This window comes from Galleria mellonella, unplaced genomic scaffold (genome assembly GCF_026898425.1).
Source record: "Galleria mellonella isolate WM207_F2 unplaced genomic scaffold, CSIRO_AGI_GalMel_v1 utg1380, whole genome shotgun sequence".
NCBI classification, from domain to species: Eukaryota; Metazoa; Arthropoda; class Insecta; order Lepidoptera; family Pyralidae; genus Galleria; species Galleria mellonella.
In genome coordinates, this window is record NW_026441993.1 from 268,446 (window position 1) to 280,581 (window position 12,136).

General features: G+C 32.6%; 1 protein-coding gene and 1 long non-coding RNA gene across 6 annotated transcripts in view; one reads left to right on the forward strand and one right to left on the reverse strand.

Annotated features, from left to right (window-relative positions):
• Positions 1–5,712, forward strand: part of LOC113523562 (uncharacterized) — a 176,346-nt gene extending 170,634 nt beyond the window's left edge. For 3 of the 5 annotated variants that reach the window (XM_052903259.1, XM_052903257.1, XM_052903258.1), the window contains exons 7-9: positions 329–1,457; positions 1,674–2,256; positions 3,252–5,712. In XM_052903259.1, coding sequence (XP_052759219.1) covers positions 329–1,457; positions 1,674–2,256; positions 3,252–4,430 — 2,891 coding nt within the window. In that variant the 3' untranslated portion in view covers positions 4,431–5,712. The remainder of the gene's footprint in view (positions 1–328; positions 1,458–1,673; positions 2,257–3,251) is intronic. The other 2 variants (XM_052903260.1, XM_026909553.3) reach the window with 2 other exon arrangements.
• LOC128202553 (uncharacterized) overlaps positions 1–10,180 on the reverse strand; it is a 31,296-nt gene extending 21,116 nt beyond the window's left edge. The window contains exon 1 of the long non-coding RNA XR_008253847.1: positions 9,718–10,180. This is a non-coding gene — a long non-coding RNA (uncharacterized LOC128202553). The remainder of the gene's footprint in view (positions 1–9,717) is intronic.
• Between the last annotated feature and the right edge of the window lie 1,956 nt (positions 10,181–12,136).

The following is a 12,136-nucleotide window of genomic DNA, read 5'->3' on the forward strand; positions in this document are numbered from 1 at the left end:
GATGAGGGATAAGCAGCAGCATCCCTCCTAAAACACCTCTAAAATCTAATTGCGGTCGGCAAGCTTTCAATTTTAAATTAATTAATTTAATTAATAAAATTAATTTGATTGTAAATTATAAGTTTGAAATGAAGAAAGGCCAAAAACTATAATTTGATTACAGAGCATAGTATGAGGACCACATTGTCCCCAAAATATATTGGCTAAAGATTGTCAGTGCAACTAAGAAGAATCATATAACTAACAATATATTATACTTGCAATTATTATAGCACAATATGATAGTTTATATTTAGCATTATATTAAAACAACACGTTTATTTTCCAGAACCACCGAAAACGGAGAAATCTGTACAAGAAAACATTATTGAAACTAAACCACCTCCGCCATCAGTAACCAGTGTTAAACCTGAAACCATTAAACCAAGCAAAATAGCAGATAAGGATAAGACAAAGAAGCCAATTGCACCTGCCCCCGTATCCAGTGCTGTTTCAGTTACATCATCTCCACCTAAAAAAGATGATAAAATTGCTAATGTGCCAAAATCTAGCGCAAAAGAACAAAAACAGATAATTACAAAAGTAGAAGTAGTAGCTGGTCCATCAAAAATAATAGAAAGCCCTAAACAATCATCTAGCACTCCTAAATTATCATCACAAAAACCAAATAAACAAAGCTCTCAGTCTAGTAGTAAAAAACAACACAAAAGTGAAACTATTAAATCTGTTACTAATATTGTTAGCAGTAAAGTCGAAGTTAAACAAGCTCCTCCTCCATCAATAATTAGTTCTAAAGTAAGTAGCGTAGTTCAAATTAAATCAAGTCAAAATGATGAAGAACCTGCCATCTTAATCACGAATAACAATATCGGGGAACCTGAATATGATTTCTTATCCCGCCAACCATCTGAATTTGTGGAAGAGACATACAAAGTTATTAATATAAGACCATCTAAAACACATGGTCAAAAATCCAAACCAGGTCATAAAAATAGATTACATCAACCAACACCACCACCAAATGACGAAGAACAACCTCTTGGTTTAGTTACAACTCTCGGAGGTACTATAGTAAAAGACGGGCTAACAACTATTCATGAAACTAGTGTTATCGGTACATATATATCTGGTAAATACGCTCAAGTATTAAATAGCAACTCAAAAGTTTTACCAGCATCTGGACATAGAGCAAAAATAGCACCTACTCCTACTCACAGAATTTTAAAAACTGCAGCACCTGGTTTATCTAAAAATCATAGATTTAATTTGGAACCAACACCTTCGCTTAGCGATGACGAAAATAACTTTAGCAAAAGTACACGGAAGCAAAGCAGTAGCGGCAATTCTTTTAAAAACCGTCATAGAGCTCAAAATCATCCAGACAATGATAGTCATGATAATTCTACGCCAACACAAAGTAAGAAATTTAAAAACAGAAACTCTCAACGAACACAAAGGTAATTTTTTAACAAATCTACAGTAATGCCAGCTGCATCATGCTTAACATCATCATCTTATTGCCGACTTATAACGTGATCCATCTATACATTTGCATACATTTATAATATTTCAAGTAAATAATATATCATTTCAATGCTGCTTGTAGCATTTGAAAAACTATTACAGTAGATCACGTTTTGTCGACAATAAAATGTTATTGTTCTTATTTTCAGTACTCGTTATGGTCGGCCGGCAAAAAGTCCTCAACTGGCTACCGTCTCTGTTTTCAGTGAAACGACAACAGCATCATTCTCTAATAAAAGAAAAAGTAATCGTCATTCAGGGCATAAAACAACTGTGACTCCTTCGAGTAATGACAGTCAATCAAGACGAGGTTTTAAGCCACGCATTCAAGCAACGCCTGTTGATGCTACTCCAGCTGCTTCTACCAGTATATATAAATTTAAACTAAATCGTGCGCCAGGATCTGGGCGTTGGCAGTACAAAACAAGTCCAAAACCAAAAGTAACGATACGCAAAATCAACGATGATGAACAACAAACGACACCTATCCCTAACCCACTGATTGATGACCCACAATCAAACGACATTTCTCCTCAAGCGAGGTCAGATAATGATCTGGAGTTATCAGGATCACAAAGTGGTCCCGGCACACTTTTTGAAAATGACACCGAAGATAATTCAATTGAAAAGCTACCACCAGTTGAAACGCTTAAAGTTGAAATATCTACTCCCGCTGATTTTCGAGATGTTTATTATGAAATAGCTACTATCAAGTCTCCTTACACTTTCCAGGTGAGCATATATTTTTACTGTTTTAAGTACTTACCTAATCTTACAAATAAGTAATTAAACATAATTTGTATATTGCATATTTACTACTTACACTAGCTATATAGGTCTCAGCACAGAATAGGCCACCCCTTCCTTTTCCATGGGTATCGTAAGAGGCAACTAAGAAAGATTGTGGTGGAGGGTAGGGCAGAAATGTCCCTCTTAAACATCACCGAAAGCAAAACTGCGGTTGCCAACTAGCTTGCCAAGCGTAGCAACTACTGACAACCCTTATGGGGAAGACTATGTTCAGCAATGAATAGTTAACTTCTGATATAACAACTACTTGTTCTAACCTGCGGCTTTGTCTACATGGTTTGAAATTAAAAATGTAATTATTTATAATGTGAGGATATTTTATAATGCCGCTAAACAAATCTTTATAGATTTGTTTATATAATGTAAAAATAAATAAAAACGATTTATAATACGTTATATATATATTGTATTATCTTACTAGAATTATAAAATTGTAACCAGATGATATCTGTACATAAGAGATGTTTTATTACAATAAGTTTTAGAATTTTTTTTCTGTCTGTCTGTCTATATGTTTGCTCTACCATTACATGAAAATTGTAGATGAAAACGAATACAAGTTTTACAGTTGTATTCCTGAAGATCTAACTTCAAAATTGGTGTATGTTTTATCTTAATATGCCACCTATAATATTCCATTGATTTCCCTACTTTTGAAATCCACACATACTAAGTAGCTGTCAAAAAGCTAGTAAATACGAGTAATATATGTATACTTGAGTTAAAAATTTTATACATATAATTATGTATCAATGGCGTTTCTTAAAGATTAGAAAGAGTACATACAAGTATCATTTCTTTGTATTTCTTAAATTTGAGCGTGATATTAAAACAAAAACTTAAAATGTCGAAAAAAGTAAGCACTATATTTTAAGATTATTTTGAAACTAAATTATTAAATGAACATTTTATTACAGGTTGGACGTGTCAAAAACACTCGTATCATTACCGTTACCTCTACAATAGAAAAACGCATCGAACCAACCGCTATTAATTCGCAAAGTTCTCTCAACGAACCGTTGACAGAAAACATATTAGCGACTGCATCACCTTATGGTAAAGATCATAATTTAGATTCCAGCATTGCAACATTACCCGCTATTACTTTGACCTCAGATATGGAAACTCCACCATTGGAAACCGTAACTGAAACATTCAGTACGACGCAACATATGTTGAAAACTCACATTTTACCTGTGGTAAGAGATGTTAATATAACTAACAGCCTCACATTCATACAAACATATGAAGTGACAAGATTTGTAACCGCTACAAAAACTTTACCACCAATGGACTTCTTCCAATTTATACCTAGCAAAACATTAAAAGAATTTAACAGTCGTTTAGACGAGGCTGGTTCGGAATTACATTTAGAATTAGACTTTGGAGACAGCAATGAAGACGAAGATGGTGTTCCGAGACGTGTTTTCCCTCCTGACTTGGATCTAGCAAACATTGGTTCCGATTTTGATCTTACTGAAGTAGACAAATACAGATTACCAGATAATCACTTAAGATCAAAAAAGGCCCATGGTCAAAATAAATCTAATCATGTAACAGAAGCACCTTCTCCAGCGACGCCAGCCTTGACGCCAGAACAAGCCCAGCAACTTGCTCTCCTGAGACTACTAAATCCTGCCGCTGCTGCTCAAATCCCTAACATTGTCACTACATCTAAACCTGTCTTGAAATATGAAACTATTTACGAGTCCCATGTCATACCAATATTTGACGGTAAAAATACAATTCATAGCACTATCTCTAGACCTGTAGCTACTGTTACAAAAACAGACTACGAAATTGGAACGAGCAGTCTCCCAGCACTTCCATTGCAACCCATTAATCCACTATTCCCACAACAACAATTCACAGTAACTTCGACACCTGTTGTTATGAACACAGAAGTTACTGCTACGGACAGTCAAGTTCTAAAACTGAATTTTGGTGCTAAAACAGTGTACACCACACTGTTTACAACAAAAGTTGTGCCAACCATATTAACTACGTACGTTACATCTTCAGTGCCAGTGGCGCCGAGCGCCGGTTTCCCAGGATACTTCCCCGCACCATTCGCACCATTCCCTTATGTAGGTTAATTATTACTTTGTAATATATATTCGGACTGACATGATTTATAAAATTATGGACGCTGTAAAAGTGACAATAATAACTCAAAGTTTCACGCGAAAAACAACTTTTAACGTGAGTGCGTTATTGTAGTGCACGTGATAAACTATATAGCGAGTGGGTGAGCTGTAAACAGTGCAAAAGCAGCAAAATGTTGAAATTTATAGCCTTTGTGGGAACACGAACTCTAAACTGTATTTCTTCTAAGTTTCGTGAGCCCGACGCGGAGCGGTGTTGCGTGTTACTAAGACCTCATGTGAGGTTTTAGTAACACGACTAATGAAAAAGTTCAATACGTAATAAGTAAACAACTACCAACTATTTACTTTCGTAATCTTTAAACGCCTTGTAAATAATGTTATTTATACTAAGTAATATATTGTACATAATAAGCTTATATATATATTATATGTTCATGTTATATATACATAAAGTACTTAAATCTAAGTGAACTTGTAGATAATTGTAACTTTGTACTATATACATTTTGATATGATTTATACAATGTATTGCTTAAACGAAAGGGATGTACATTAAATAAAATATTTTCCATTAGATTTTGTTTATTTTAATCTTAATGTAGTACTTTAAAAAAATATGTTCACGGGATTATAGTCCCATATGAGGCAAACAGAAATAATATTGATTGATTGATGTCATCACTCGTGTCACTCGAAATACTCACATTTTCTCGAACATATTTAATACTGTAATCAGGGTGCAAAGCCATCATTCGCTCTTTGATTAACACTATTTTATATCACTGGAAAATTAGAAATTTATATAAATGTATAAGATTATCAATAGTGTAATAAACTTAATAGTTCAATAGCCTAATGGTCACGGTGCTTTTAGGTTTATTAAAAATAATTTTCTATTTTTTTTTCTTTTAGTTTTTATTTATAATAATTTTAGACATATTTTCTTCTGTATTAGGCTTAAAGTGATAGACATATTCTTTGTGTACTCCAACGTTATTTTTAAATGATAATATTCATATTCATAGAATTGAAATTACGTTTTACCTTTTCACAAAGAAAAATATCCAATTTACTCTAGATCCAGTCTAATATTTCACAGAGTTGAGAGGTTTATTTCCCATGATATCTTAATTAAAGCCGTTTCATACTGAACAGCGGCGCCGAAAGAAACAAAGAGGCCTCAAGTTATGAAACTAAGATTAATGGAAGCTGTTTTGTAAACTTAATAAGTAAACCTTAATCTTAGAAATTATTTTTCTTATAAATTAGGTGCTGCAAATAAGAAAAAAATATCGACACTGTTTATAACATAGTCAAGCTTTTTAATGCTATAATTTTAAGGCTGTTTACATTGCGAAAACTACGATGTGTAAATTTGGATTTAAATAAACGACGAGTATAAGCTATCACTTTTAGAAAATATCTATTTATCATACCTACTCACATTAGTATGGTAATTTAAGATATTGTTTCATCACAATTGTTACTGAAATAAATTAAGATGTATTTACATCATTACACCACAATAAAAATGTTCACAACATTGTAGACTGCTGTATCCGCTGATATTTATGCTCCTTTTCACTTTGGGTTTGCTGGAAAATAACTCTTTTAAAGTTCAGCTCGCATTTGTACATTTGATTACCTCTGTCATACTTTTTTAACTAGTGTGTACAACACAGTATTAAATAAAATAAAATAAAAACTGACTATCTAAATATGTCTAAACCTTTACAAATAAAATATTATTATTAAAATCGGTTTAAAAGTGACATATGATACAATAAAATTGAGTTGAGATCTTTAAATGGGTTGAACATATATTCCTCATGTAAACTTTACCTGTAAGCTTTACTAATAGGTAAATAGATATGAAAATATGTTTCGACGGTATAAGGAAGCTACTACGAGAAAAATAGAATAAGCAACCAAGGTAGATCTCAGGAGCTCAAAATATCTTACATCCGGGAAAGTTTTCCGTTCCTGTTGCGAAAACATTTTACAAGCTGACTAATGGTGACTGTTCACAATGTTTTTAAATTTATCTTGTACACGTGACAATTTTTCTTTTTACACAGGAAAACATCTGTTCAAAATCTTAAGTTCGTGATGTTCCTCTAACATTAATTATTATTACCGCTCCTAATATGCAAAAGTATACTTAAATTTCCTCCTTTACGATTTCATATAAAATAGATGTTATAGGAAGTTGATACTTGTAAGTTTTCAAGAAGTGACTTATTAGACACTTCTTGAAAACTTTACTTAATCTATCAATTAGAATATTTTTTGATAACTGACGTCCCTCAAACACTTGCTAAATGCTAAACGTGACTAGTGTAAACAATGATACACAAATTTAAATGTTTAAATTTACTAAGTTATTATCAACTTATTAAAATAACTGTTGCCTTTATGTGTGACTTCTCTCAAAGAGATTTTTCTAATTTCAATAATTTTACTACAACAAATAAATCTATCTACCTACAAGAAATCCATCTACCTACCTACTAATATTATAAATATTTATTGTAAAGAAGTTTGTGTGATTGGATATTTATTACTTACATTTAAACGGCTAAACGAATTAAATGAAATTTCTTACACGGCTAGGTCATGTGCTAACTTGACATATCTGATGATTTTTACACTTATGTACGCGGGAAAAAATAGTAAATATGACATTTTCCTTCAAAGGAGCAGTCTTCAAACTACAATTATGCATCAGATATTTTTAATATAAAGAAAAACTATTTATTTATTTCAATTTCGCCGCTCATTAATTTTTAGAAAATATAAAATTATCTATTTCTAATTTAAATATAAATTCTTCCTTTTAATGTATGGTACATATTTAATATATATTTATCTGACCTACTCATTCCATAAATAAACTTTCCTCAGGAATGGCGAAGAATGGGGCGTCACAGTGTATTTTGTGATGTTTATGTCTATAGGCGAAGGTGTAACAGTTAGCGCTGAAGGGAGAAGGGATTGTTCGTAATAGCAAGCAACATAATTGATCTATTATTGAATTTGATTTCATGATGGCTAACCTACCTGCTGCGTCCTTACTGATGCCCCGCCAGTGTATACCGATAGCGTAGGCGAGAATACCATTTCATTATCATCCATTAAAAAAAGGGTTATCACTTTGAATCAAGTCAACAACGAGCTCATTTGCCATTTTAATTATCATAAAAGAAATGATAAATTTTTACTATGTTTCACCCAAAAGTTAATCCCAAATTTAAAATTATAACATGATTAAAAGAGCATTTTAACCAGACATATAAGCAACAAACTTATAAGTAAGGACTTGAAGTTATAATTGAATACAATATGTTTATTGTTCATTTACTGACATATTGAATAACAAATTAATTAAGTAGTTGTTTCAATTCCGTAGATATCCCTCGCTCACTGAACTAAACTGCCGTAGGTTATACCTTACATTCATTTTGATATCGGCTCAGTCTGTCGATGAAAGGTAAATAATGTTTCCTTCTGTTTCATGTCCAATATTATACGATATTAAAATGATTGTAAGGTACGTTATGTATGTACTTAATTGCTCTTGAACTTGATTATCAAATCTAGTTATTTTAATTATTTATAGATTCATTATAAGATTATATAACAATATTATATAATATAATTAGTGTACGCTGAAAAGCATTGATATTATACATGTATATACATATATGTATATATATATATATATATGTATATATATATATATATATATATATATATATATATATACATATATATATATCCGTACGAGTATCTTAAATATTTCTATATAACATCGAGCACGCGGCTCACCTGATGATAAAGATGACTGCCTCCCCGCAACATCATAGTAATTGCAGTTGTTTTGCCGGCTTTTTAAAAAGAAATATGCTCTTTTTTTTAAGATTTCAATATCGTATCTGTTGGGAAATACCGCTTCCATTACTTACAATCCCTTTTCGCACTCAGTATGGCTGTTGAAAGACAGCGATGTCCCTACAACATGTTAAGCACATAATAAGACATACATTAAAGTTTATACATATATTTACTAATTGACCCGGGAAACGTTTTTACCGCCACTAACCGATTTAACTTTTTCTTATTGGGGTAATACTGTCCTATCTCGCAAATTCAAGTAGACCATTACACATTTAATAAATTTTATTAAAACTAATTGAGCAGTATCATAACACGGGATTTTTATGTACTGTACAAACTGTTTCCCGTAGCTTCACTAACGCTAAATCCATTATATCCTGCTCCCATGGGACATCGCTTCTCAGAACTCACTTGCATTATAAGTATTATAGGCTTAAAGTGTCTCAGTGCAAAATGTCTTGTTTCTCGACTCTGCAATTTCGGCCGTTAAGACAGTTTAAGAGCTGTCAGTTAGTTTCTCTTTAAATAAACTAATATACTTTATTTGTCAGAATCTGTTAGATAGAAAATAATAAATCATATTTGCTGCACTATTCAGACAATGGAACTGACAATATTTTTATTGAACAGACAGAGCGAAGATTAAATCGGCTTAAATTTCATATTGGTAGCATCGACAAAGCGGTCTATTTTTTTCTATGATCCAAAACCTGATTGGTATTCGGTGATAGACTTAGGAATACTTAGTCTGTGATAACTATAGGATTTTAAAACTGAAGTTATTGAAATATTTCTAAATTTCATTAAGTGTAGGTGTAGGTAATAGGCCACCCCTTTCTTTCCCGTGGATATCGTAAGAGGCATCTAAGGGAACTTAATGGTAGAGGGATGGGCAACAGAGTCCCTACTAAAACATCACTAAAAGCCTAACTGCGGTTTCCAAACTGCCTGCTAAGTGTGGCAAAACTCCCTTTATGGGGAAGGTTTATATTCAGTGGACAGTTAACGGCTGATATAATGATGATGACATTAGATACACATTTAAAGGTGACATTATTTATTATATATAACTAATACAAACATGAAAAATGCCGTGTCGGTCCCGGCACAGAATGGACCACCTTTTCCGCGAGTGTCGTAAGAGGCGACTAAGGGAGCTTATGGTGGAGGGATTGGCAGCAGCGTCACCCATAAAACATCTTGTAAAAGCCTAACTGCGGTTGCCAACACGCCTGCCAAGTGCGGCAACTACTGGCAAAACTCCCCTTATGGGGAAGGCTTATGTTTAGCAGGAGACAATTAAGAGCTAAAATAATTTAAAAAAAAAACATGAAAAACATGTCTGTAGGTAATAATTAGGAATTACCATATAACATACCATCATAATCAGATGAACTGTCGACTTCAATCATATGAAACTTTATCACCAGCTCACAGTTTTTATGTATGAAATATGGTGCATTTTTCAAAAGCAAGCCGTATCTGTCGAGCCACAAATCTACGCCAGTGCAGCGAGACTCGAAGCTCTGATTGAACGAGGTTAGGCGAAATCGGCTTATCGTCCAATGGCGAATAATTTCATTTGAGTATGCACCGGCCCCTTGTGACTCACCTGCTACACTGTCGAGCAAATTGACAACCTGTCTGTAACGTACATTACTATTGTGAATTAAAAACGTAAATCCTGTTGTATCCGTAAGTATTTTTTTTTTAGCCAGTTCAGTTTGTCCTTACCAGTGTTTGCCAAAAGAGAGTAAGATTGGAATTTTATTTCACCTATCTCTACTGGAAGAGAGCTATTTTTTATAAGTACACTGTTGAACATAAATAAGTATATAATGACCGTACTGCGCGGTTTCAGAGATGATGGTTTCCTCCCACGAACACTCAGGTTGTGGAATGAGCTCTCTGCCGAGGATTTCCCAAGAGACTACAGCATGGGGTTCTTCAAAAGGGGGGTAAAGAGGTTTCGTCAGGGTCGACAACACACGCGTAATACCTCTGGTATTACAGATGTTCATAAGCTACGGTAACCACTTACCATCAGGTGGGCTGTATACTTGTTTGCCATCTCAGTGATATAAAAAAATCTGTATACTATACAGATATACTATACTATATAGATATAAAATACATATTATAGTATTTACCTTATAGTAAAAATATAATAAATAAAAAAATATACCGAATTATTAATAAAATATATAATAATATTTTTTATATATCTATAAAAAATATTAATATAATAGTTCGTTTAAACAAATATTATTGCCCTTTTTACAGTAAGCGAAGATTGAATAATAAATAAACAAATACAGAGTCATCTAGTCTCAAACCAAACAGAGCTTGTACTAGACAACTGGTAAAATGACCCGCCACTTTTATATGGCGGGTAAGAAGACCCGTCGTGGTCGATGAAAATAGCATACATAGAAAATACTTGGTTACCAATATAAACATAGTCATGTGTGCGGGATCGTACCCTTGACTTTTTTCAATGGATGGTAACTCCGCCTGCGGTAACGGTATACGCTAACGAGGCACCAGTGAGGATAATAAGGCAGGTCAGTTAGCTCACCGTGATGAATACACTCGCGATTATACTTAGGTGATGTTTTAAGACTCATTATGTTTGATGAATACTTTCTATAAGGATTTGCATTCTATTAAATATAGCGAAACACACTAAACAATAAAAAACAAAATGTAACATCATATTATCTAAATATGTTTCTGGCAAATAAATTATTATTATTACACCTGGAATTTAGCACGATGGTTTCTAGGGGGAACCACTTGGAGGTCGCCGTGATAGGTATATTGCTAGCAATGAGATTGATAATTCGCTTTACTAACAATCTTTCCCCCGCCGAGTTTTAAATGTTTTTAAAATTATATAAAGCTCTTTCAAAGGAAATATAGTGTTTTTTTTTTTTATATAACACAGGAGGCAAAAGAGCATGCTGCTCATCTAATGATAAGTGAGTACCGCCGCAATTCCTCAGAGCACTTCCCATGATAAATTTGGTAAAAGATGCACAGCACTAATTTTTAATTTGTGAATTGTTTTGCAGTATTTGCAGTTGCTAATAATATTTTTATTATTATGTTACAAAAAAATGGGAACTGTCAAAGAATTTTATATTTTCGACATGGTGATCAATTTGGATAACTCAGGTAATTCCTAATTTATTGTGTATATATATGTATGTGTATATATACTCGTATGTATGTGTGTATATATATATATATATACACATACATATATATGTTTATCCATGTGTTTATATATTTACCTTTATAGTTGTTAATGTTAATGTGTAAGGTAAATATTTTTTTATTGTATAAATTACTAGCGACCCGCCCCGGCTTCGCACGGATTTACACTTTTTAACATCTTTTGAATGGAATATAGCTACGATTTGAAAAAATCAATAAGTAATCTGCAGGTATCGAAACAATTTTGAATACAAAATAATTTATTTGGATAAGGTTATTAGTCCTTATAGGTATGAATAACATGTACAATGCGACAGCATTATTTTTTCTATTTCCATGACTTATTAAATTCGTAATAACTATTGAATTGAATAACTGATTTGAACAATTAAAAAAGTAATCTATATAAATTGAAACAGTTTTGAAAACAATATGATTTATTTCGATAAGGATTTAAACAGAAGTATGAATAACATGGTGTAATTTTAGTCACTATTTGTATCAACTTTTTTATAATATTAGTGTAGATACTCATATCTATATTAGATAAATATAAAATTTTTACATCGTAGTATTTT